The sequence below is a fragment of the Aotus nancymaae genome, unplaced genomic scaffold, assembly GCF_030222135.1.
Source record: "Aotus nancymaae isolate 86718 unplaced genomic scaffold, 86718_ANA_hifiasm-v0.15.2.pri h1tg000108l, whole genome shotgun sequence".
Lineage (NCBI taxonomy): Eukaryota > Metazoa > Chordata > Mammalia > Primates > Aotidae > Aotus > Aotus nancymaae.
Window position 1 is genome coordinate 24,186,654 of NW_026988523.1, and position 27,990 is coordinate 24,214,643.

Below are 27,990 nucleotides of genomic sequence, written 5' to 3' on the forward strand. Positions count from 1 at the left end.
CTTCTTCACATGTCAGTAGAGAGAAATGCCTAGCAAAAGAGGGAAAAGCTCCTTATAAAACCATCAGATCTCATGAGAACTCATTCACTATCACAAGAACAGTTTAGCGGAAATCGCCCCTGTGATTAAATTATTTCTACCTGGTCCTGGTCCCACCCTTCACACATGGGGATTATGGGAACTACAATTCAAGATGAGATTTGGGTGGGGACATAGCCAAACCATATTAACAATCATGGGAGAAGTGGGGCTGTGGTGCTAAACTATTAGAAACTGCCCCCAAGATCCAGTCACTTCCCACCAGGTCCCACCTTCAACATTGGGGATTACAGTTGAACATAAGATTTGTGTGGAGACACAAATCCAACCCGTATCACTAACTTTAGAAATTTACATTCCTATCAGGTCCTTTGACTTGGTCCTCTGTTTTTCCCATTAATTAGTAGATAGAGCTCATGAGTCTTGATTTTAAAAAATGAGTTTTTAGTAATGGAAATCTCACATCAAAGACACAAGCTAAAACATCTTGCTATATAACAAAATACTAGCAACCAAATTCAGCAGCAAAATAAAAGGGTTATACACCATAACCAAGTGTTACTTATCCCTAGCATGCAAGGATGGTACAACGTATGAAAACTAATCAATGTAATACATCACATTAGTAGGATTAAATGACAAAAACAACATGATTATCTTACTGATACAGAAAAAGCATTGGCAAATTTCAACATTCCTTCATGATAAAAAATAAAACCACTGTATAAACTAGGAGTAGAAATGAACTTCCTCACCATGATAAAGGCCGGAGATTAAAAAAAAAAAATGTTTATACCTTATAGCTAATGTCATAATGGCCAGTGATTGTAAAGTTTTCCCTAAAATCAAGAAAAACACAAGGATGCCCAGTTTTTCCACTTTGATTCCGCATAGTATTGGAAGTTCTAGTAATAAGGCAAGAAAATGAAATAAGAGACATCACAATTGGAAAGAAAGAAGTAAAATTCTCAGATGCCATGATCTTGTATTTAGAAAACCCTAAAGAAATCCACACAAAACTACTAAAGTTAACAAATGAATTCAGCATAGTTTAGGGTATAAAACCAACACATAAAAATATCAGTTGTCCTGTAATCCCAGCACTTTGGGAGGCCGAGGCGGGTGGATCACGAGGTCAAGAGATCAAGACCATCCTGGTCAACATGGTGAAACCCCGTCTCTACTAAAAATACAAAAATTAGCTGGGCACGGTGGCGCGTGCCTGTAATCCCAGCTACTCAAGAGGCTGAGGCAGGAGAATTGCCTGAACCCAGGAGGCGGAGGTTGCAGTGAGCCGAGATCGCGCCATTGCACTCCAGCCTGGGTAACAAGAGTGAAACTCCATCTAAAAAAAAAAAAAAAAAAAAAAATATCAGTTGTATTTCGATATACTAGCAATGAACAATCTAAAAAAAGAAATTAAGAAGACATTTCCATTTACAATAAGACAGGAGTAAATTTAAGAAGCTGCAAGACTTATACACTACGAACCACAAGACACTGCTAAAAGAAATTAAGTTATGAATAAATAGAAACACATCTGTCGTTTATCAATTGGAAGACTTAATATTGTTACTAAGATGATAATACTATGCAAAGCAGTAAATCTACAGATTTAATGCAGTCCCTTTCAAATCCCAATGGCATGTTTTACAGAAATAGAAAAACCCACTCTAAAATTCCTAAGAAATTTCAAGTGACCCGAAATAGCCAGAACAATCTTACAAGGAAGAACAAAGCTGGAGGACTCACTCTTCTGGCTTTCAGTTACTAGAAGGCTGTAGTAATCAAAACAGTGTGGCAGTGGCAAAAGAATAAACATATAGACCAATGAAACTGCATAGAGAGTCCAGAAATGAAACCTTACATATATGCTCAGTTGACTCTTTATTTTTTTTTTTTTTGAGACAGAGTCTCACTCTGCCACCCAGTTTGGAGTGCAGTGGTGCAATCTCAGCTCACTGCAGCCTCCACCTCCTGGGTTCAAGTGATCATGCCTCAGCCTCCCAAGTAGCTGGGATTACCAGCGTGCACCACCACACTCAGCTAATTTATTCTATTTTTAGTAGAGATGGGGTTTCACTGTGTTGGCCAGGCTAGTCTTGAACTACTTGCCTCAAGTGATCCACCCACCTTGCCCTTCCAAAGTGCTGGGATTATAGACGTGAGCCACCGCACTCGGATATCAGTTGACTTTTGGTAAGGGTGCCAAGATGATTCAATGGGGAAAGGATAATCTTCAACAAATGGTGTTGGGAAAACTGCATATCTACATACAAAAGAATAAAGTTGGACTATTATCTTACACCAAATACAAGAATTAGTTCAAAGTGGATCGGTGACCTAAATTCAAGAGCTACACCTAGAAAACACCAAAAACACAGGCAGTAAAAGAAAAAATAAATTGGACATCATCAAACTTAAAATTTTTGTGTATTAAAGGATACTGTTAAGACAGTTAAAAGATAATCTACACAATGGGAGAAAATATTTGCAGATCATATATCCGATAAGGGCCTAATATCCAGAATGCTTAAAGCCCCTAAAATTCAGCAAAAGTACAAATAACCCAGTTTAGAAATGGGCAAAGTACTTGAATAGACATTTTTCTAATGATACACAAATGAGTAATAAGAACATGAAAAGGGCCAGGTGCAGTGGCTCACGCCTGTATTCCCAGCACTTTGGGAGGCTGAGATGGGTGGATCACCTGAGGTCAGTAATTCGAGACCAGCCTAGCCAGCATGGTGAAACCCCATCTCTATCAAAAAAAAAATACAAAAAAATTATTTGGGTGTGGGGTGGGCACCTGTAATCTCAGCTACTTAGGAGGCTGAGGCAGGAGAATCTCTTGAATCCAGGAGGCGGAGGTTCCAGTGAGCCGAGATTGTGCCATTGCACTCCAATCTGGGCAACAAGAGCAAAACTCTGTCTCAAAAAAAAAAAAATGAAAAATACTCTAAACATCATTAATAATCAGAGAAATGCAAATCTAAACCACAGTATGATACCACTTCACATCTAGTTGGATAGCTAATATTAAAAAAAGCAGAAAACAAGAATTGGGGAAGATGTGGAGAAATTGGGACTCCAATGTATTTCTGGGGCGAATGTAAAATGGTAAAACAGTGCAGCCTCTTTAGGAAACAGTTTGGCAGTTCTCAAAAGGTTAAACATAGAATTTAACATACCGTCCAGCAATTCCATTTCTGGGTATATACCCAAAAAAATTTAAAATAGGTATTCAAACAGATATTTGTATACCAATATTCACAGTAGCCAAGAGTTAAATGTATTCTTTTATTCTTTTTGATGCTATTGTAAACAAATGTTTTCTTAATTTTCTTTTTAGAGTTGTTCATTGGTAGTATATAGAAATACAACTGCTTTTGATGAAAAACTCATATGTTCATCAGCAGATGGATAAGCAAAATGTGGTATATACAATAGAATATTATTTAGCCTTAGAAAAGAATTAAATTTGATACGTGCTACACCATGGATAAACCTTGAAAATATTATACTATGTTAAATAAGCCATACAAACAGGACAAGTATTGTAGGATTCCATTATATGAGGTATCTACAATAGGCAAATTTTTAAGACAGAAAATTGAATAGAAGTTGCCAGGGGCTAGGGGGGAGACATGGGAATGGAGAGTGATTATTTAACCGGTAAAGGTTCTATTTGGGATGATGAAAACATTCTAGAAATAGATAAAGGTGATAGTTACACAACATTGTGAACGTGCTTAATGCCACTGAATTGTACACTTAAAATTGTACATTTGTAAAAATGGTTAAAAAGGTCAAATTAATGTTATTTCTATTTTAACACAATAAAAATTTCTTACTAAAAATTCTGATACTTCAATGAGGAAAGATTTTAAAAATAGGATAACTTCTTTAAGTAAAATTATTGAATAGGTTATTTCCTTTGTTTTACCTTTAAAAGCTAAGCATTTTTATTTATTATTATTTTTAAATTTTCAGTCATAGCAGCTATACCAGATGAGCATTTTAAAATAGTTGTCAATTGGTATATCAAAAATCTGAAGGCCTTTTATTTTAGAGTCTTTTTAATGTAAGATGACAAGTAAATATGATTTAGAAATTTAGTCTACTTATAATTTTTGTTATTGCTTTTCATGATTGTTTTATTTTGTTTTTGCTGTAGACAGTTGAACCAACTGGAAAACGTTTCTTACTAGCTGTTGATGTCAGTGCTTCTATGAACCAAAGAGTTTTGGGTAGTATACTCAACGCTAGTACAGTTGCTGCAGCAATGTGCATGGTGAGAACACCTAAGACAATTTTGCCACTCTAAAAACATGTTTACTATAGAGCAAAACTATAAGTTGGATAATGATTAAAAATTATGTTTTCACTTTTTTCTGTCATTTCAGCTTGTCACATTTTTGTGTAAAGCCAAAGTGTTAAGTGTGTTGAAAAAGTATGCCTAAAGAATAGACAGTTTTAATTTAGACAACAAAAGATTAAATATTAATGGTTTTTTAAAGAAGTAGATAATGCTTAAAATGAAAACAAAAGAACTTAAAATTGTTTTAAAGATAATGCTTATTTAGTGATATGAAGCTTAAAAGATTGGGAACTAATAGGAGTGCCTAGAGACTAGTTCTATCCTGACTGTCAGTGAATAACAAACAGATGAATCATAGGCAAACTATTTAGCTTCTTTACTGGGCCTTTATTTCTTATCTAATAAAATGAGAATAATATTTACTGTATTTACTTCAAAGGATAATTGTGAAAGCCAGTTTTGTGAAGGTACTCTGAAAGGTGTACTACTGTTACTGGATAGTTCTAAAACACACTGATAAAAAGTTACCTCAGTGTTTCTTTAAACATGAAGTTGGATAAAATTCAAAATATGGTATTTCCCCTCAAATTTGCTGAAAATTACTGCCATTGAATTTTTCAGGTTGTCACACGAACAGAAAAAGATTCTTACGTAGTTGCTTTTTCAGATGAAATGGTACCATGTCCAGTGACTACAGATATGACCTTACAACAGGTCTTAATGGCTATGAGTCAGGTAAGAAGCTGGGTGTGTGGTTTTTTTTTACTTTTCTTGTTTTTGAGATGGAGTCTCACTCTCACCAGGCTGGAGCACAGTGGTGCAATCTCGGCTCACTGCAGCCTCTGCCTCCTGGGTTCAAGCAGTTCCTCTGCTTCAGCCTTTCAAGTAGCTGGGACTACAGGTGTGCGCCACCACGCCTAGCTAATTTTTTGTATTTTAGTAGAGATGGGGTTTCACCGTGTTGGCCAGGATGGTCTTGATCTGACCTCGTGATCTGCCCGCCTCAGCCTCTCAAAGTGCTGGGATTACAGGTGTGAGCCACCGCACTCGGCCCAGAAGCTGTGTTTTTTAAGTTTACATAACATATATAATGATTTTATTTTGATGTCAAGTATTGTATTAATCTGTGAGAACAAAATTTTTTTGTCTCAATTTTCTCATGACAAGCACAAAAACCAGAAATATATATGCCGGCTTTGGGAAGGCTGTATATATTGGTGCTAAACAAAATGATACTGTAAAGCCTAGATTTTTAAGGATTGATTTATTATTCATGCTTTTGTTCTGAGCTAGATCCCAGCAGGTGGAACTGATTGCTCTCTTCCAATGATCTGGGCTCAGAAGACAAACACACCTGCTGATGTCTTCATTGTATTCACTGATAATGAGACCTTTGCTGGAGGTGTCCATCCTGCTATTGCTCTGAGGGACTATCGAAAGGTAAAACAAATTCTAATATGGTTCCTCACCTAAATAATATTTTAATACTTGGTTGGTTTTTGTTTTGAGACAGGACCTCGCTCTGTTGCTGAGGCTGGAGTGCAGTGGTTCAGTCATAGCTCACTGCAACTTCAATCTCCCAGACTCAAGTGATTCTCCCACCACAGCTTTCCAAGTAGCTGGGACTACAGGAGCATGCCATCATATCTAGCTAAATTTTTGTAGAGATGGGGTTTCACCACGTTGCCTGGGCTGGTCTCAAACTCCTGGGCTCAAGCGATTCTCCAGCCTCAGCTTCCCAAAGTGCTGGGATTACCAGCATCAGCTACCACACCTGGCCATACTTGATTCTTATTCACTTATGTTTTTCAAAAAATGTTACTACAAGTAGTTCTGTATCTTGTATAGGAGCCAGTGTCTGTTATAGACTCAGCAGTACTTAAAATAAGTATTGGTTACACATATATAATTTATTTTAACCAGTTTCCCTTGCTAAACATTACTAAGAATATCCTTTGCAGACAGTATTTTTGGTAATAACCAGAATATTTGTTTTACCTTAACTGTAAGTTTTTAAAATAATTCAGTGTGCTCTTTGAAAAATTGTAACTATTGTTAATAAGTTTTGCAAAAGGATTACATAAAATTAAGGCTATAATCTATGCTCTACATTTTATGGATATATCTGTGTTCTAATCAGTATCCTCCAGTTGAGCTTTCTGAAATGACATAAATCTTCAACTCTTCAATATGGGTGGCCACTAGTCACATGGGACTTTTGAGCCCTTAAAATATAGCTAGTGTGACTAGAAGTAGAAATAGAACTTGTTGATGAAGAGTAGTGGTTCTCAAAAGTGTGGTTTCCCTACTAGCAGTCTTAGCATCACCTGTGACCCTATTAGAAATGCAAATTCCTGGGACCCATCAGAGACCTGCTGAATCAGAAACTCTGAGGTTGCGACTGTGTTTTAGCAAGCCCTCCAGAGGATTCTGATGCAAGCTTAAGTTTGAAAGCTACAAGTGAGGGAATAGATTTTTTTTTTTTTAAGAGATGGGGTCTCCATCATTGAGGCTGGAGTGCAGTGGTGCTATCATAGTAGCTTACTGTAACTTGAACTCCTGGGCTCAAGCAGTTCTCCTATCTTGGCCTCCCAAAGCACTGAGATTACAGCCATGAGGAACTGCCCAACCAGGATAGAGTGTAAAGACTGTCTGGTTGTGCGTCCTAAGTCTTTCTCTTACTCTGTGTGGACCTGAGCAAATTATTTGATTGATCTACATCATAATAAGTTAATAGAACTTACCTCTTAGAGATGTTTTAACAATTATGTTAGATGTATTATTTAAAGAGTTCATTGTAGTTTCTCACGGAGTATACATTCAGTGATAGTTGGTTTTTCTCAAAACTCCATTATTTTAACCTTAAATATAGCTGTGGAGGACAAGTTCTTACGTGGTACATGCGTATATTGCACATATCAAAGTCATCAGCCAAAAGTTGATAATCCCAGAGAGATAATTTCTTGTATTTATATATATTCATACACTCTGTCCCAGCATTTGATATGTTGATAAAAATATCAATTAAAATAGCAATTAAAATATCAACATATCAAATGTTGGCACCCTTAATACCCTGTCAGATTTTTAAGTACAAAGTGCCTAGGCTGTTCAGTAATGTACTCTGTAGCCTCTATAGAATAAGTAAAGTTGTTGATGAGAGAAATAGAAATTTCATGCAGATTCTTACATATTTTTTTTGTCCATTCTTTTAAAACTCACATATTCTAGCCTAAAAGATTGACTCCCCCCCCCAAAAAAAATGACTTTTTAATTAAAAACCTGTTTTGATTTTGGAAGTATTTTGCTTTTCCTTACATATATGTTTTTAATATGTATTTCGGTCTTTTCTACAGAAAATGGATATTCCAGCTAAATTGATTGTTTGTGGAATGACATCAAATGGTTTTACCATTGCAGACCCAGATGATAGAGGCATGTTGGATATGTGTGGCTTTGATACTGGAGCTCTGGATGTAATTCGAAATTTCACGTTAGATGTGATTTAACCATAAGGAGCAGCACAAATCAGAGATCCATTGCCATCAGTGATCTCACTAAAAATATACAGCTACTTCCCAGCAAATCCTCATGAAATGAATGATGATGGTATAGTATGTGCTTAATGGAAAGTTACCTTTCCAAAAAAAAAAGAACGAAAAATAATATGGGCCCAAAGGTCTATCTTCTAAACTAGCTCTTGGGGAAATAGCTTCAGGATACTGTAGTTTCCTCTATCTAATAGAGAACTTTTTATTAATAGAAACTGTAAAATAGTTTTGCTTTGTTAAATAATACATGTGTACTTAAAAGAGGTAAGAGCAAAAAATGTAATTCCACATCATGTCACTTGTTTCAAAGTGCTTAATGTTTTCTTAAATGTTTTCATTGGGAAAGGACAGCTTTGATAATGTCCAAATACTCTGAAATGCACTAGACCATGTAACTGTGATGGAATATGAAACTCATCTGTAACTTTTATACAAAGGGGGTAAAAAAAAAAAACTAAGACATTTGGTTAAATTATGAATGAGTTTTACAAATTCAGAGTTTTCTAAGGTAACAGAAATAACAGCTTTCTTATTCAGTGAAAAAGATATTTTATTTCTGATATTTTATTTGCACTTGTAGAATATGTTACCATTAATCAGAAACATCATGGCAACCCCTAAGAATAGACTAAAGTTTGTGTTAGCTGAGGAATTCTATTTGGTTTGCTTTTTTTTTTTTTGCTTTGTTACATTTTATTGCTGCAAGGGGTGTGACTTGATAATGCTTTTCCTCTGAATTATAATAACATAGCCAGATATAGTCTCACACTTTTTTTATAATCTTAAGTGAAAATAATATAAAATGTTTCAAGTGCTTAACTCCCTCATTCACAAAGTATAGCAATTAAAATCTCAACTATAACCAGATTAGCTTTTTCCTTATTTTTAAAATAAAAATGGTTTAAATTAGTTTTAACTAGTTTTATAGTCAATATTTTTAAGTTGTATACATGGCCTCTCTGCCCATTATTCATTTTGTGGCAAAATATTCTTGATAATGTAAAGAAATAATAAAGCAATCTAGGTCCATTAGGTTTGAAAGACAATTTTTGAGTAGCATATTACCAGCTAACCAGTCACTAGGAATTTTGTTTTCAACATTATTTGTATGTATTAAACTTTTCATTACATTAAAGTGCATTATTTTCTTGAGAAAGTATCCTTCATTGTGAGGTTTAACATTAAAGTAATCTGTTGAAATCCCATTATTTTTGCTCATAATTTTATTATGGTCGTCTAAGATAGATTACACGTGAAAATTGTCTGCATACTCGTTCGCTAAATATTAATTAAGATTTACTGAGGGTTTGTAAGATCCTTCAGGCTGTTATGTGAAAAGTTAAACTGTAGTTAATGTAAATTATAGCCTTTTAGGTGCTTGGGGGTAGAGGTTTTATGTTTTTTGGGACAGGGGGACTTTAGTAGTATGAGGATTTCTGTACATATTTTCTTCTGTTTTATGTGAAATTTGGGCTCTGAGAATAAGATGTTCCTTTCAAATTTATTTGATATATTAATGCTGGTTCTGATACGTACCCATTCCTTCAAGGCGACTGGTAGCAGTTTTTAAGTGTGATTTACCTGAGATATTTTTGGTCAGCAAAGCTCATAGCACCCCCATCCCCACTCAGATATGCATTGCTTCTGATATTGTTCACGTTTTTAACCCTCTGTCAAGCATTGAACTGAACATATTAGCTACTTTTGATATATTAAAATATTATGTTCAGATTGAATTTAAAGTTTAAAGAATCTAACAATTATATAATAGTTCTTGAATTCTTTTAAACCCAAGATCTTAAAAATTATAACATCATTTTATTCCTAATAGAAATGTTATAGTACAAAAATGTATTACCTTCAGTTAAATATAGCACAAAAATGTATTACCTACTATTTCCATAATGCTTTTAGACAAATATATCTGAGTTAATATTAAATCCATCAAGGATACAAGACTAGATGGATATGACCTTTTTGAAGTATTTAGGTAGGTCTAATTAAATGGACTATGGTAACATTTAAGAAAAAAGTAGGAGAAGCTACCACAGAAGGTAACTTTTAACATCATGGCACATTAGAGCTGAAAGAAACCTTAAAACCTAAAAGCTAATTTTTAAATTTTTGTTAGAGAGCTGAGGTCCAACACAGAGTGTGATTCTGAAGTACTGTGACCTAGAAATCTTGGTCTCTTCATTCCTATGTCAGAATTTATTTCCCCACAACATGGGAACACATGGTCTCAGAAGAGTAAAAGATAAAATAGAATTTTTTAAGACGTTCACCTTATTTGGTTATTAGGAAATAGTGTATATATATGATTGCTTTAGGAGTAGACAAATAGAATGGGAACATGTATAATTTTGTAATTCATAGTAATCCTCAAGCCCAATTAACCTGTGTTGCTATATATATCTACATATATAGAGAAAAAAATTTTGAATAAAATGTACTAATGTGATAAATAAGTTTTTTATTTCCTGAATTCTACGTTTAGGATTACTGTTAAATTAATATTTGGGAAAATACTGCTTTTAAAAACAACCCTACAAGAATAAACAAACTTTATTTCCTAGGTAATATGTAAATAGTTCCAGGATATAGTTGTAATTAGCAAAACAAACTAATCTTATAGTCCCACCCTTTATTAGTTGAGAGTTCTTGGAAATTCCATTTATTAATACTTATATTATTTACTATCTGTTTTATGAGAGTGTTAGTAAGGCGAGATGCTAGTGAATGGAATTTAGTGTTACCCTTTGGAAACTCCTTTGCTTTTATCTAACTTACTGTGTGAATGTAGACAACCAATTTAACCTAAGTGATTCGATTTTTTTATCTTTAAAAAGTAACATATCTGTGCTTAGATCATAGAATAAACATCAGTGATTTAATATTTATATAAAAATTGAAACTGGGAAGAGGGCTCGCAATACAAGTTAGAATTCTTTTTTCTTTTTTTTAGTTAAAAACATTCCTGTTAATACGTGTTTTGAAAGATATGTTTTAGAAAAATAGGTCAATAGGCCCAATAATTTTTTAAAACATTCCTGTTTGGGGTAGAAAAATTTAGAAGGAAAATTTTCACAGCTAAAGTATTAACCCAAGAAGTCATTATTCTCTATTGAAGAAAGAGAAAAAATATATTTCAAGTCTAAGATCTTCTTGGATAGATCTAAAAAAAACAAGTTCATACTCTAAGTGAGGAAATGCTGTTAACTTTTTTTTTTTTTGAGACAAGCTCTCACTCTGTCACCCAGGCTGGAGTGGCATGATCACGGCTCACTGCAGCCTTGACCTCCCGGGCTCAAGTGATCCTCCCAAGTAGCCAGGACCACAAGTGTGCACTATCATGCTGGCTTTTTTTTTTTTTTTTTTTTTTTAATTTTTGTAGAGACAATGTCTCACTACATTGCCCAGGCTGGTGTCAAACTCCTGGGCTCAAGGGATCCTCCTGCCTCGGCCTCCTAAAGTGCTGGGATTAGAGGCACAAGCCACTGCACCTAGTCAACAAACATTCTCTTAATCTTTTAAAGTAACCAGTAAACCTACAAGTAGTAAAATACCCTTTTCATCAGGGATTTTTTTTTTTTTTTCTTATTTTCTAGGTTTTATAGAAACTGTGAAATTATTTTGGAAAGATAAGGTAGAATTCTTGAGTAAATTTGAAGGTCTTACAATTAAGTGAGAAACACCTTTAAAAGTACAGTAAAGCTATACCTAAACAATAACTAAAGGCTAAATCATTGTAATGTTTTGTTGGACCTCTTTCATTTTGACCTATTGTAGCCACAAATTTCTTGGTAACTGATGCTATTAGGTATGTATGATGTTAGTAGGTAATCAAAAATGAAAAATTCTAGTCTTACATACCACAGGTTTGAAGTGATTGTTAAGGCAATATCCCCTCTGGAGAAATGTCATATGGCATCAGTGTAAACATGCACAAGAAAGAATATGAAAAAAAAATGACAGGTTAATCTATGAAATTAATTGTATTTACTGTATGGATTTTATTTAGTGTTTCCTTGATGTCTGTTTCCTCATCTCTTATTTGTTGGAAGATTACTTTTCTACCTTTTTTTTTCTTTTAAAATTTCTTTCTTACATTTCTGTCCTCTTTTTCTCTAGTCCTTCTCTATCTGGATAATAAAATGGATAACAGCAAAGTCACCTGCATATAGGTTTGGGATGAACCTTTTGCAGATTGTTTTTTGGTTCATACAAGTATAAGATCATTTTTTTTTCAACTTAGTAATAGGCAGGCTTCTTGGAATATTAAATAGATTGATTCAGTCTCTTCCCCAAATCAAATTATATTGTATAACTTTTATATTAGATGTTTGCAGAAATTCTGTTGGCCTTTAAGATCAGTTATTCAGCCTTTGTTTGTAATTATAAATGTTATCTAGCTATGCTGAAAATTTAAGTGCTTACTATATAAGCACTCTTAGAAAAATAATTAACTGATTATTTCTTCACAAAATAGGTTTCTCAATGCTTGTATTTCATAATTATAGAGACCATTGTCAAAATATTTCACTGAGCACATATGGAGATACATGGCTTGTGGCATAAAAAGTCTTATAAATAACTTATATTCACACAGGGCTTTTTTTTAACTGGTACTTTTTTTTGCTTTTTTGAAAATTATGAAGTTAAAATTTAATTCGAAGGTAGTATTTTTCATGTATAAAACTAATCGTGTAGTTAAGCATACTGTTTGAATAAAATTATAATAAATGGCACATTTTCTTAAACCCTGAAAATAACCAAGTTATATTGGAAAGTAATAGAAAGAAACAAACTAGTGAGAACATCTTACAAAATTATATTGCAGAAATTAAGATGATTTTCAGTGAGAATGAATTTATATATGCAACAAAAATATACAAAAGCTAACTTTCTCATCCTAAAAAGATTTTTCCCTTTGCTTCTATTTTACTTAGCCATACTGTGTACCATATTAATTTTATGAACACAAATGATATTTAACTTTTCATTTTAAAATGTTTAAATTTATGCACTTTTAGACATCAGAATCTATGCTTGAACCAAGGAAACAGTAAATTAGCTATATGTCTGCTGGTTTCACTTAATGGATACGTGGGTAAGGACAGTGAATGAAATTAAAACCCTGCAATTTTACATATGATTACCAAATACAACTGATGGAATATTATATCAACAAACATTGAAACTTGGCTTTATTTGTAATGTAAACTATGTAGAATCCATACATAGCTAAATTAGATTTAAAATCTTATACAATCAACGAAAAGCATTTTTGTTGCACTGTTACTCTGAATCAACTCTCTATATTTGGTGTGGTGTGACTGGGCATAACTTTTGTAATGTATGTGAGTTATATGTTTTTCCTTTTATTGCCAGCTTCTGATAATGAAATTTCCAAAAGGATGAGATGTAAGAATCATCTTTTATAAAAACCAGTGGGGAGTAGAGTACTATAATCTAGTTCTAAACTGTCCATTTGCTTTATATAAAGGCTTTGATTTCTATAACTATTTGATGAATATTTAAATTACACAGAATAATGTCTACATAGAATAAACTTAAGTATGCAAGAGCCTTAAAGTGAAAAAATGAACCTTCTGACTGCCTTAAAATATAACTTGCTCTGTAATTCAGGCATACTAGTTACGTTCCTTGGGGTCTGTTTAAATAATGCCTTAATAGTGTTCTAATGTTTCTAAAGTACAGAACTCAAAGGGTCTTTTAGAGCTTTTAGGTTTACATAGTGAATGGAAATTTAAGTATTAAGTTTTAAAACCTAATTGTACATTGGTAATATAAACAACCATTAACAGGAAAATCTAGGTACACTGATGTGTTACACATACATGACTGTTAACATCAGTTATATTTTGTGATAGTTTAAGGTTTTTTATTGTTTTGTATAACAAATTATCTAACACGCTGGACTTTATAACATGACCTCCAAGGACCAAGTTGCATATTTAACAACACTACGAATGAAAATGCAGTTGTACAGTTCCAAAAATGATTAATTTTTTAAGGGGATTTTTCAAGACAAAAGGCAAATATTTTGTTTCAAGCCTATAAGCAAATTCATTCCAAGAAGTGAATATAGCAGTAAAACATAAAGACTATTGCAATAAAAAGTTTCCAGGCCAGTGATTTGTTTAATTACATTCACATTTTTACATTCACTTTGCCTTTGAAAGCAGGAATATGTTATAAAACTGAAAGAAAACTAAATTGTCAAGTTGGTGCTTAAAGGTATGTAAAATTTATTTCATTTGCAAGGAAAGGACCCTGAAGTGGGGGACAGGGAGCTTCCTAGGTCTGTTGATAAACTAACTGATGCTTTGTCAAGTCTTCCAAGTTTTCACTGTAAATAATATACCTAACAATGTAATTTTGCTGTTTTCTAATAGGGAATGAATGAATATATTAATGTATTACATTTGTTTCATGATAAAACAGTTTTCACCAATACTGTGAAATCTTGACTTTCTCTCCTTTCTAGTCTTGCAAAATACCCTACTAAATCAATCATTTTAGACATGGAGTGCAGGTGGACACTGTGTGAACTGTTGCTGGTCAGTTACTGTAAAAATTGATAGATGTACCAAATAAACTCTATGCACATTAAGTAAGTGTCTTTCTATTTCTTTCAAGAAATATAAATTTTAAGGTTATAATATGCCTTATAAAATCTAAGGCCTTTAGTAATCTTTTGTATTTGAACAAGATAAAATTTAAGTTTTGACAACTAGCATCAACCTTTTAATGTATCTAATTTTATGTATTACTTAAGGTATATGAAGTTATAACAAAATGATTAGATTTAATCAAAACACAAATTCTTAAGTTTTAAAATAGGATTCTTTAGTGGAACAATCTACTCAAAGTTGCCTTTGATAAAGTTATCATGCAAACACACAAAGTCAACTATGCAAATAAAAACATTGTTTCAGTGCCAATTTGCAGAAAATTTTCTCTCAATTCCCATAAAAATTTTCTGAAAAGTTCTAAGATTTGAACTGTAGGTAATGGAGAGCAAGTTACATCAGAACATATCCACCAAAACTTCAAGACATTTGGTTGATTTTTACCGTATCCTATTTAAAGATGGAGTCAACAGTTGTATGAGAAGGATCGATCACAAATTGCATTTCTTTATAAATACTAGCTTTAATACATTTTAACAATATTAAATCATCAATAAAACCTGACGTTAAAAGATGTCGTTCAAATGATAATTTTTTTATTAGTAAACAGTAAAATCCAGGTATAGAAGATCCCTTTTTTTCAACATCTTTAATTATAGATATTTTGGCAATTAAAATGTAAATTGATTAGTGATAAAGTGAAAAAACAAATGGCCCAGTTTTTTATATTAATGGACTCCAGTAAACAGTTCATCTTTCAGATCTTAACATAAAATAAAGGGCTGGGCATTATGGCTTACACTTGTAATTGTTAACACTTTAGGAGGCTAAAGCAGGAGGACTGCTTGAGCCCAGGAGTTCGGGGTCTTGCTGAGCAACATAGTAAGACCCCCATATTTACAAAAAACTAAAATGAATTAGTCGAGCATGGTGGCATGTGCCTGTAGCCCTAGCTATTCAGAAGGCCAATCCCTTCAGACCAGAAGCTTAAGGCTGCAGTGAGCCATGATAGAGCCACTGTACTCCCCGGGATACAGAGGAAGACCCTATCTCAAAAAAATATATAAATAAAAAACGTAAAAATGAAGACTGAGGAAAAAAATTGCAAGTTGTTTTTAGTCACTATTCTCTAACTTTTATCCAGCTGTAAGGTATGGAAAGGGGAGAAGAAATGGAAATCAATATCCAGGACAATATGAAGCCCCAGAGGCTTCACCTGCCTCCTAAATTCTTGGCTGGGTACAATTAGGCATCTTTGAAAACCCCGATGGATCCACAAGAAAACTCCCATATAGCTGAACCATTGTGATTAATAATAGCCATTATGTATTGTCTACTAAAAACCACTCTGAATGATTTACATATATTATCTCCATTCCTCAAAAAATAAATCCTAAAGGAAGATGCTATTACCTACACTCTGAGAGGTTAAGTCACCTACCAAATGGTTACACCTTTAGTGATTTGAACACTTGCTTGTCTGTCTTGACAAATCATCAGCTATGCTCTGAAAGTATGTTATGAATTTTTTTTTAACTGAAGATTTAGTGGTGTTATGCTGTGGTCTCCTATCTAACTCCTTCTCCCTTAACCTTCAGTTTTGTAACCAACCCCTTGCATACAGTTAAAACTAAAGCTATTGGGGTTCCACAACTCGCACTATCAGTAAGGGAGCTTCTAGCTTCAGTGCTTCCCTACATGCTTGGATTCTGCTCCTGGTTTTGTTTTCCCCTTGGAGTGTGCCTGTACTTTTTTAAAACCTGCTTAGCCTTGCATTTTAAAAAATTTATTATTGTGTCCAATATTTTAAACGTTTTAGAGTGGCAAGTTTTTGTTATTGTTTTGGTTTTTTTTTTTTAAGATATTTAATGTGCCATATGGCAAAGAGGTCAGATTTCTTATATTTTCTTTCATCCCTTAGGGTTTAACAAATAGGCGAGATCTGCTTCCTTTCTGATGCAGTGCTAAACTCACTAAGGTAAAAATCTTTTGTTAGTCAATGAGTGTAAGTTCAGAAGACTAAGAGGCAGGTATTATTAGAAGGGTTTATTTCTTCTATTTTAAATAAAACCATAGTGAAAATCAGATATATTACCTTCACTAGAGTTTTTGAGGCTTTTGATAAGGTTCTTTCCCTGATGTTGAATTCTTTCAAGATCTGAACATAATCAAGAACCAACCACCACTTGCCTCTCACCCTCCGTCCCACTAGTCTAGGAAGACTTGATTAAAATGTTTCTTCACAGGCCAGGCACAGTGGCTCATGCCTGTAATACTAGCACTTTAGGAGTCCGAGGCAGGCAGATTGCCTGAGCTCAGGAGTTTGAGATTAGCCTGGCCAACATGGCAAAACCCTGTCTAAACTAAAAATACAAAAAATTAGCCAGATGTGGTGGCTTTCGCCTGTAGTCCTAGCTACTCAGGAGGCTGAGGCACAAGAATCGCTTGTACCCAGAAGTGGAGGTTGCAGTGAGCTGAGATCACACCATTGCGCTCCAGCCTGGGCAACAGAGTGAGACTGTATCTTAAAAAAAAAAAAAAAGGCTAAAGGTAAAGCTGTTTTTCACAGTTGAGCCACTGGTCAGTGTTTCTGTTTTTTGAAGTAACCTCTCTCTACCCTTAATACCAAATATGATGAACAATTATGACACAATTTTACCTTTCTCAGGTAATAGACTTCTTCAACTCTGTAACAAATTTCTTTTCAGAATCCCCAAAAGCCTGAATCTAACAAAGATTTTACAACATAGCAAGAACTTCCTCATGACATAATGCAAAATAAAGACCTAAAGATATTCCACTCTGTTCCATTCTAGTGTTATAACCTAAATTATCACATGGAAATGGAATTCTTATCTAAATTCTCATTTATCAAGAGGTCTCCTAATGGCAGTATAAATCCAGGTAAGAAGCATCATTGATGGCAAATGACCAAGGAAGCCACCAGCTGTATACTTCAGGACTGTTCCAGATTTTCTGGACCATCCTGACAGAAACCAGAAGCACTCCTGAAATCAATTTTTCTTCTGCCTCTGAAGAAGGGTTTTTTCTTCTCGGCATCTGGTAATCTGCCCCATGTGACTCTGTGAGATCAACTAGGAAAATGCTTTGTATAGTAGGCACTTAAAAAATTCTTGATAGGAAGCTGGAAAGATGATTTCATTAGTGAAGCACTGAACATCTACAATTATTGTAAAATAAGACTTTCTGTAGGATAAATCTTGTTTGCTAAGTTCAGCGGAACTGAAATGAGTTTGAATAGTACTCCCAATATTGAACAGTATTGAACACATTAAATGTTCAAAGGCTGTTGGACATTGAGTTAAATTCTGAGGTGGAGAGTTCTGCCTTCCAGAATTTATATATATATAAATATATATTAAAATATACATAAATTCTTGAAAGCAGAACTCTCCACTTCACAATTTAATCCAAGTACATTTCATCTATGTAGATTCATAAACTATGAAATGTACTTGAGAGTTCTGCTTTCCAAAATTTATATATGTTTTGCCTGTGTGTGTGTGTGTGTGTGTGTGTGTGTGTGTGTGTATTTTTATTTTAGAGAAAAGGTCTTGCTCTGTCACCCAGGCTGGAGTACAGTGGCTCGATTTTAACTCACTGTAACCTCAAACTTCTGGACTCCAGAGATCCTCCTGCCTCAGCCTCCTGAGCAGCTAGGACTCCAGGTACGTGCCATTACACCAGGCTAATTTCTGTTGATTTTTTTGTAAATGTGGGGGTCTTGTTATGTAGACCATGTTGATCTCGAACTTCTGGGCTCAGGTGATCCTTGTGCCTCAGCCTCCCTAAGTGCTAGAATTACAGGCGTAAGCAAACATGCCCTGCCAACCCAAGCACATTTCTATACTGTTTCAAAAATTCATCCTCATACAATGCTGAAGTCTCCTTTTAATTTCTGCCCATAGGTATAGTTTTGTTTCCTGGAACTATTAAGTCATTAAATGAGTAATGTAGTTTCTCTAAGATAAATTTCATTCCACAGTAAAATTTTAATATACTTCTATTACCCTGCCTAGTTCACAAGTCTATCAGCAAAAGCCTTAAGTTTTAAAGAGAAATCATACATTAGTCCTGACCACTTAAAAGCTATTGAAGATAAAGAGTTAATTCCTGAATAGGGAATAAAGAATCCAAATGCTTACCTTCTAGTTCTTGGTTGTAAAATTCATACATAAATTCCTAATAAAATACATTATTTCCTTGTCCAACCTTTCATTTTTTTCAATAACATCCCTTTTTCTCAAGAATTGGCACGTGGGAAGATGAGGTATCCACTGCAATTTATTGTTCATTATTTTTACATCTTCTTCAGGAAGACAATGCATATATTTAAAACATCCTCAAACATTTAAAAGACATTCCTGGGCATTATCACTTTAAATAACTGACACTGAATACTGGCAAACTTATTAGTATCAACATCACTGAAATTCTTTCCTCTTACTTTTTTTTAAATAACACTGATGAACTAGTGGGAGCAATTTTCCTTCTTTATGAAGCCTATGAGTGTCAGTTGCACCTCCAATAAAGGTACCATTGACAAATATTCTTGGAACCTGTTGGACAAACAAAAGATGAGTTAGGCTTCACTCTAGCATCAGAACTAAGATCATTTCACGTAGTAGACATTTGAACTCTGCGTGCTTATATAAGCCAGGCACCACACTAAGTTCTTTTACAAATAAAATCTTAAAATCTTTACCCTTTGAAGTAGCTATTGTTTTTAGCCCTATTCTGGAGGAAAATGAGGCAGAGGAACCTGAGCAAAATCCCAGTGATGGTAAATGAGACCGGGATTAAAATCCAAGACAATCTGATTCTAAAACCCTTCCTAATCACTATGGTATGTAAAAGATAAACTAAAGCAGATAAACTAATAATATTTTGTTATTTCTTATATTTGTTTACTGAAGGGAAAGAGTGCACTATAAACTTCCTCCCATAAACCTGAAAGTGGCAACACTGTATATTTTTCTGATTATGCATATTATGGAAAAATCTGCAAATTTCAAGAATCTAAAAACATGGAACACTAAAGCACTCCTATTAGAAAAGTAATTGAAGACCAACCTTGTACTGCCCAAGGAAAGGGAGGAAGAATACTTTTATCTTGCAAAGAGCTACAAGAGGAACTCAAAGATCTATAGACAAGCACTCAAATAACACTACTCGCCATCCCCAGTCAAAACACACATACAGAATAAAAATAAAATTAATCAACTCTGCCGTTTCCTATTCTAGAAATCTGGTTCCTAGATCCTCAGCTGCTTTATCTATCGTCAGAGAATCCCTGGCTCATTTTCCTAACACAAGGGTCTAGGCTCCAGGTGATCCAGTTCACAACCTATTAAAGAGCAAAAGCACCACCGAGGATATACTCACAGTTCTTTCACCAGTCATTTTGTAAAGAGCATCTTGAAACTGGTTTCCATATTCAAGCAGGTCCAATTCCACCACTTTATAGTTAACATTCATGTCATGGAAAAGCTTTTTTGCCATTGTACAGTAAGAACAGGATGTTTTTGAGAAAATCACCACACAATTATTGGAAATTGTTTCCTGAAATAAAACCACAAAGAAATCATTTTAATTCTAGACATTACCTTTTGGAAAGAAATTAGGATATAATGGAAAGGGTATGGATTTGGTGTCTCATGATTCAGGACTCAAACTAAGCATTATCTATTTTTTCTCATCTATAGATTGAGGGTATTTTTAATTTTAAAGCAATGTTATTAGGATAAAAGATGTAACAAATAAAAAGTGCTTGGCACAGATCAATAACATTAAATAATAATCATAGCCAATTCATATACAGCAAACATTTTTGTGTGCCAGGTACTATTCTCAACACTTTTATCTTCACTGGATTATTTAAACCTCACTACAATCCTGAGGTAGGTCCTATTACTGTCCCCACTTCACAGATGACAACAGTGAGGTACAGAGGAAGATCGACAATTTGTTCATGGTTCTCAGCTAATACGTGGAAGAGCTGAGATCAGACCCAGGCAAATCTGGCTCTACAGTCTAGATACTTAAACTCCATTATACTCCTTTTTCAGTGGGGTACAGTGGCTCATACCTGTAATCCCAGCACTGTGGGAGGCTGAGGCAGGCAGATCACTTGAGGTCAGGAGTTCGAGACCAGCCTGGCCAAAATGATGAAACTCAATCTCTACTAAAAACACAAAAGTAGCCGGGCATGGTGGTGCATGCCTGTAATCTCAGCTACTCGGGAGGCTGAGGCAGGAGAATCGCTTGAACCAGGGAGGTGGAAGTTGCAGTGAGTCAAGATCGCACCACTGCACTCCAGCCTGGGGAACAATTAAGTGGATAGACTCTGTCTCAAAAAAAAAAAAAACCCCAAAACATTGTACTTCTTTTCAAATATTCAGCAGGTATTCAGGAGTTAACTCCTTACCTTCTATCAATGGTAAGGAATGGTATATGATTTCTTTTTAAAATATAAGGCTTACCCCTCTGCTTCTATCCCTTCCTATATAACTTTATAGTACAAAAGCTATCATTATTCCATTGATAAGGTATTCTTGTACTGTTATTTCAGGAAAAGCTACTTCCAGAAATGCTAATTCAATGAGGTTGAGATACAGGTTGAAAACTGTATTTTTTAAAAACTACTCTGGATAATGATTGTATTAGCCTGGTTTGGAAACCACTCTCCAGGCCTCTACCACAATGGTTCTGAGACTCTGCTGTGGATCCACATAGCCTGTGAAGTTTTCCTTTTTGTTTCTAAACATATGAATGCCTGGGTCCTTCGAAGATTTTGAATGGATAGATATAGCACCCAGACATTTGTCTAGGTTTTTGGTATTTTTTTTGAGACAGAGTCTCACTCTGTCACCAAGGCTAGAGCGCAGTCGTGCAATCTCAGCTCACTGGAGCCTTAAACTCCCAAGCTGAGGTGATGTTCCCGCCTCAGCCTGCCAAGTGTGTGGGACTATAGACGTGTCACCACACCTGGATTTTTTTGTAGAGACAGGGTTTTACCATGTTGCCCAAGCTGGTGTTGAACTCCTAGGCTCAAGTAATCCACCTGCCTTGGCCTTCCAAAGTCCTGGGATTACAGACATGAGCCACTGTGCCAGCCTGTCGAGGGTGTTCTTTTGTGGTGGGTAGTGAGCAGCACCTGATGAAGGCCAAAAGCCAGAAAGTATAAGGACTATGCTTCAGGAGTTCTACCACCCTTGGGTGTCAGAAGGGTCCTGTGTTTTAGCCCAGCTATCTGCAAATTGGTCTATTTTTATGCTTCCCTCGTGTTTACTCATAGTATTTAATATCAAAGTTCATCCCAGGAAGGGCCTGCCATACCAGAGATGTATTAACGAATTCATCTTATGGAGGACAAAACTAAGGCTGAGTGGTTCGCGATACTGGGATTTGACCCAGCCTTGTCATAGCACCAAAGCCAGTGCTCTTCCCTCCACCACACGGCCTCATGTTACAAACACATTGACACCATCGTGTAGGGAGAGACGAGCTTTGAGGGCTCTTACATATATTAGACACTGATGAAGAGATTCCAAAGTGAGCTGAAACTAAAGATGACAGTGTTAGGGTTTCTAGAACCCTCTTCCCAATTTTTCTTAAGCTCGCCCTTACTATATATTCCATAATGTTGGATTTTTACTTTAAAGGAGGCAATTCAGGCCAAGCACGGTGGCTCATGCCTGTATTCCCAGCACTTTGGGAGGCCAAGGCAGGTAATTTGCTTGTGGTCAAGAGTTTGAGACCAGCCTGGCCAATATGGTGAAACCCTGTCTCTACTAAAATACAAAAATTAGTTGCGTGTGGTGGTGGGCACCTGTAATCCCAGCTACTAGGGAAGCTGAGGCAGGAGAATTGCTCGAACCCAGGAGGCGGAGGTTGCAGTGAGCTGAGATTGCGCCACTGCATGCCCGCCTGGGCGACAGAGCAAGATCCGCCTCAAAAAAAAAAAAAAAAGCAATTCCTTCACAATAGGGTTTGAGCATTAATGTTATAGTCAACAGCTAGGAGTTTAGACAAATCAACTAAAGGCAGAGATTTTTTGTTTGTGGTGGTAGTGGGTGGTAAGCAAGAGAGGAAAAAATGGGTATATCTTGTAGTCTGCAAGGGAAGAAAAACATGCATGTAAGAGATTTTCTAAGGAAGAATTAACAAAGCTTCTCAGTAAAAGAAAGAGGAAAAGAAAAGTATACAGTATCCCTGAGAGGATGGTTTATAAAATAACTATTGGATACTAACTTGCTTCTGTACTAACAAAGAGAACTGTTAACCCAGGCCGAAATCAAATAGGATCCCTAGCTAAGGGCAGCTTGACTGGTATCAGCACTGGACCTCAGGTGGGTATGATGAAAAGGAGCAGCCAACCGCATTATCCAACTTAGAGGCAGCAGAGACTTCATTAAGAATAAACCTCACACATTTTAATTACCAAAATGATCTATCTACGACTTCTTAGCCACAGGGATAATTTTCACAGCAGATTTTAAAATAAATATTAATTTCTTAATTCATTTGCTGAACTATCTCAAGCTTGGATATTGAATAAGCATATTAAATATGTAAGGGACAATTATTTTTCCACAGAGAAAAGTTTTCCATCATCTCCCGCATCACTCACTTGGATCTGGTTCACAGGTGCCGTTGCTAAATTCTCCAAAGATGAGGATGTGTTGCTCTCCATCCTAAAAGGAATTTAAAAGGACAATGTAGTTTATTAAACATTAAAGATAATTTATCATGAGTTCTATGTGAAAAAATCTTATACACAAATATAGCCAAACTTACAAAATAGAAAAAAAAATTTACTTATCAATACAAAATGTAAATTTACAAAGTATTTGTTTCTCTAAAACCAAAAAGACCTGTGTGCTTATCTAACTAGCTTCCCAATGCCTTTAATTATTTGATAAAATCATATTTACTGTGTTTAAAGCTTGACACACTGTTATTTATGACCAGCAAATTTCAAATATTCCATCCTACACCCTATGACCTGAGGTTAAAATTATAGTTTCTACTTTTTTAATAAAACATGCGCAAACTCTATGAACACTCCATGAAGCAAGGAACCTGCAAAGATTTTTAAGGAAGCTAGGGTATGTCAACCACAATGGGCCATAACTCCAAATTTCCTAGTCTGCAAAGCAGAAACAATAATCACTTGCACCTATCAAAGGATTTTGTGCAGATTAAATGAATTCATATGCAGAAAGCAGAACAGTGCCTTCCACACAGTAAATGCTCAACAGCGCTTGACATTACTATTACTATTTCCTGAATACATGAGCTTTCATTATCTCTATTTATTATCTGAAAACTAGCTGTTGGGAACTTGTAAAAAGAATGTAAAAGGAAGCATTCATTGTCAGGAAAAATAATCACTTAAAAAAAAAAAACTCAACCAGTTTATCATCATCAAATCTGTTTATCGCTGGAATCTTTCCTTCTCCATTCACTCATCTTTCTTGGTCAACCAGACCCTATTGCACGGTTGGAACAGTATCAAAGACCATGATTCAAACTGCCGAGTAAAATTACAAATTTTACAACAAGATTATGAGATATAATTGATGCTTCAAAAGAGAATTACTCAAATATCTGAAGAATAAAAGAGTAGAATTTTTGAAACTTCAAATATTTAAATAACTATTATCCTTATGATTATGTTATAAAACTCAAATATTCTGCCTTCAAATCAATACTGCATTCACTGGGGGTGCATTTAAAATTTAAATGTTCTTAAATATAAAAGTAAGCTACTTTTTATAATGTTTAATTTTTGCAAAGGTCCCAAGCAAAACTTTTTAAATTGGATAGCGTGAACTATTAGCCTTTTTTTTTTTTGAGATGGAGTCTTGCTCTGTCACCCAGCCTGGAGTGCAGTGGCATGATATCGGTTCACTGCAACCTCCACTTCACAGGTTCAAGCAATTCTCCTGCCCCAGACTCCCGAGAAGCTGGGACTATAGGCGTATACCACCACACCCGGCTATATTTTTGTATTTTTAGTAGAGATGGGATTTCATCATGCTGGCCAGGCTGGTCTCGAACTCCTAACCTCAGATGATCCACTTATGTCAGCCTCCCAAAGTGCTGGGATTACTGAAGTGAGCCACTGTGCCTGGCCTGAAATATTAGTCTTGTTTTAAGTGAATCCACTCTAAATAGCTTTTTCCAGTACATCTCATCCTTGGATAACAGCTGCCCTATGTAGTATCCACCCTCATCCACCGTTTCAGTTATCCATGGTCAGCTGTGGTCCAAAAATATTACATGGAAAATTCCAGAAGAAAACGGTTCGTAAGTTTTAAGTTCTAAGTAGCATGATAAAATCTTGAGCCATCTAGCTTCCTCCCAGCCAGGGTGCGAATCCTCCCACTGTCCAGCATATGGACTGTATAAGCTCCCCACCCTTTAGTCAGCAGCTGTCTTGGTGACCAGATCGACTGCCACAGCGTGGTGATGCTTGTGTTCAAATAACCCTTACTTTACTTAATAGCCCCAAGAAGACTGAAACTCCGTCTTGAAAATAAATAAATAAGTAATGGCCTCAAAGCCCTACAGCAGTGATGCTAGCTAGCAATTCTGATATGTCAAAGAGAAGCCCTAAAGTGCTTCCTTTGAGTGAAAAGATGAGAAGTTCTCCACTTAAGAAAAAACTATCACATGCTGAGCTTGCTGAGATCTATGGTAAGATGGATCTTCTATCAGCGCAATTGGAACGAAGTAAAAAGAAATTCATGGTAGTTTTGATGTATGGCACACCTCAAACTGCAAGTTACAGCCAGTGTGTAAGTGCTTAGTTGAGACAGAAAAGGTATTAAATTTGTGGGGACAAAAACAGAAAACGTGTTCCAACAGACAGCAATGTGTTATGCCAAAAAGCACTGGGCCTATGAGAAGATTCAGCAAGGGATTCCTTGAAAGAGTATTTTGTTATTTAAATGATTGTTCTTTCATTATTGTTGTTAAGCTCTTACTTTGCCTAATTTATAAATTAAACTTTATCACAGGCATGTATGTATAGGAAAAATGGCATGTATAGGGTTTTAGGCATCCACTGAGGTCTTGGAACGTGTCCACCGCGGGTAAGGGGGAACTATTATGATATCTGCACCGTTAGAGTGAGGAGGCTACAACAAACATCAGTGTGTTCAGTTATAGCACAGAAGAGAGACAGGAACTAAACATCATAACCTACACAATGTTTACAATCTATTATTCCTTGCTTCCCAATAGATTAGCAAGGAATCCTTTAAAGCACATCCCCATACCCCGCCATCAAAGAAAAGCCCTTTGGGCTTAACTCAGGAAGGGGTTAGGAGAGCGAGCTAGGAGACAGCAGCCAACTTGAGAGGAGGGTGAAGCTTTTAAGATAAAAGGAAGTTGAATTCCTGAAGCCTAAATCAGAAAAGGTTAGGCAGCGCTGGACTAGACCTGAGGAGGAGCAGGGTGGAATAAATCAGCAAGCTGTATTTGGTTTAGCAACTAAGAAAACAAGTCCTTTTTAATCTCAGGTCCAGCACTTAAAATGTCATACCCACACCAGCTACTACAGCATTTACTACTGAAGCAGGAGCTCCAACAGAACACAAGAGAATGTTTTCTTGCGTAGTGAGAGGAGGTAGGCGGTGCATTCTGAAATATTACACCCTGCCCTGCCAATTAAAAGAGGTTCTGGAAGGCACCCTTTCCCTTCAATTTCTAGTTGACCTTGGTAAAAACCGTCAAGAACTATGAAAACAAGCACGGAGGAAGTAAGTGCACAATAAACATTTCCTTTCCACACGGATGAAGACCTAGGCATGCCACATTTACGAAGTGCCCACTATCCGCTAAGCAGGCCAAGTGCTATCCCCCAGGGATACGCAGAAAGAACACACTGCGGGGCCTCAAAGAGCTGTCAAATACTTAATCTGTGATTACTGCCTTCAGGAGGGCTCTCTAGCTGGGTCGGGAAAGTTAACCTTGCAAAACTGGTAGAGTTTCCAGATCAAGTAGACAGGAAGAGAGACTTTCCGGCCAGGCGCGACCCGGCAGGACAGTCGGGAACTCGCCGCGCGGGCGTGGGCAGCACAGCCGCGGGTCCCTTCCACTGCGGGTCCCGAGGCCGCGGATATTCCAAAGAAGGAGGCGTCAGGAGATCAGCATCCCCGGCCTCGCCGGGGGCGGTAGCACCCTCAGCCGCAGCCCCTCAGCCGCAGCCCCCTCAGCCCCCTCAGCCGCAGCCCCTCAGCCCCCTCAGCCCCCTCAGCCGCAGCCCTGTCCTAAAGGCCGCGGCCGCGCAGCTGGACCGCCGCCTGGGCTTCCGGCAGGAGGGTGGCCGAGTTCAGCAAACACGCCTGCGGGGCCCCTCGGAATGGAACAACCCCGGGAAACTGTCGGGTTTCTCCTGTGTCCAGGGCAGTATCTGGACACACTTGAAGAATCACTGGCTTTTTAAGTGAAATTCTAGGGATAGGCGCGTCTGCATTTTACCCAGCAATTCACAGGGGGACGGTCTCAGCAAACGCGATCCACGCATCTTCACCGCGAGAGTCACCGGCTCCGGAAGCCACACGGCCGCCGAGGGCGCCCTTCCCTCCGCGTCGCTCCGGCGCCCCCGCGTCTCAGGACTCGGGCCCACGCGCTAGCCCGCCTCGCCCACCGCTTCCCCCGCGACGCCCGCGCGCCACGCCGGCCGCTCCCGCCCCCGGGCCCGTACCCAGAGGCCGCCGCTCCCGCCGCCCCGTCAAGCCAGCCAGCCCGGCCGCTCCTGGTCCGAACCAGCCGCGTCCCAGCCAGCGCCGCTCGGCGCAGGAACATGGTCAGATCCCGGAGCCGCGGCGCGCCTGGGGACCCGACACCGCGGACCGGGGACCCGCCCTCCGGCCCAGGGACCCGCCCTCCGGCCCAGCCCCGTCCCTCCCCCGCGGGCTGCCCGCGCCGCCGCTGGTCACCCCGACGCAGCCGAGCGCGCCCTTCCAGGGCGGCCCTGGAGCGCGGATTCCAGCGAGTCCCGCCCACGGGTAAACCTACGTGAGGGGCCGGCGGCTCACCTGCCCACCTCCGAGCTCACCCAGGCCCCGCCTACGGCTTCTTTTGTGCTTGAGGACGCTCCGAGAGGCTCCCGGGCGCGTGGAAGCGGGGCATGAGGATGGCTGCCCACGTGCTGGGGAAACGGACAAGGAGAAGCATGACTCTAAAACAGAAGCGAAGTGGTGTCTGAGATGTTTCCAACTTCCTGTTAGACAAGTTTTGTGTGGATGAAATAAGCGCCCAAATATATCCTCTTAAAATTAGGCCATTGGTCCAGACCCAACATAAATTATTGGGGCTTACGCCCATAATTAAAAGAAAAAAATCCAGTGTTTCACCATGGCTTAGAAAATGGGCGGTTGCTGCTGAC

At 37.2% G+C, this 27,990-nt stretch overlaps 2 protein-coding genes across 10 annotated transcripts in view; one reads left to right on the plus strand and one right to left on the minus strand.

The window, feature by feature from the left end:
- The window catches only part of RO60 (Ro60, Y RNA binding protein), a 31,243-nt gene extending 16,695 nt beyond the window's left edge, over positions 1-14,548 (plus strand). For all 4 annotated transcript variants that reach the window (XM_012444552.3, XM_012444549.2, XM_012444550.2 and 1 more), the window contains exons 6-9: positions 4,217-4,333; positions 4,982-5,095; positions 5,654-5,800; positions 7,717-14,548. In XM_012444552.3, the coding sequence (XP_012299975.1) occupies positions 4,217-4,333; positions 4,982-5,095; positions 5,654-5,800; positions 7,717-7,869 (531 nt within the window). In that variant the 3' untranslated portion in view covers positions 7,870-14,548. The remainder of the gene's footprint in view (positions 1-4,216; positions 4,334-4,981; positions 5,096-5,653; positions 5,801-7,716) is intronic.
- Positions 36-27,954, minus strand: GLRX2 (glutaredoxin 2). 6 transcript variants are annotated; one of them, XM_064370916.1, is made up of 5 exons: positions 27,081-27,179; positions 23,221-23,284; positions 19,974-20,150; positions 19,036-19,147; positions 36-1,384 (listed from the first exon to the last, which is right to left on the minus strand). In XM_064370916.1, the coding sequence occupies exons 2-5, from the start codon at positions 23,281-23,283 to the stop codon at positions 1,278-1,280; spliced, it is 459 nt and encodes a 152-aa protein (XP_064226986.1). In that variant the 5' UTR covers position 23,284; positions 27,081-27,179; the 3' UTR covers positions 36-1,277. The 6 variants fall into 6 exon arrangements, with proteins under 6 accessions (XP_064226986.1, XP_064226985.1, XP_012300141.2 ...); XM_064370915.1 differs by lacking the exons at positions 36-1,384; positions 27,081-27,179 and adding exons at positions 2,160-2,308; positions 27,641-27,795; XM_012444718.3 differs by lacking the exon at positions 36-1,384 and adding an exon at positions 2,160-2,308.
- Positions 27,955-27,990: the final 36 nt, after the last annotated feature.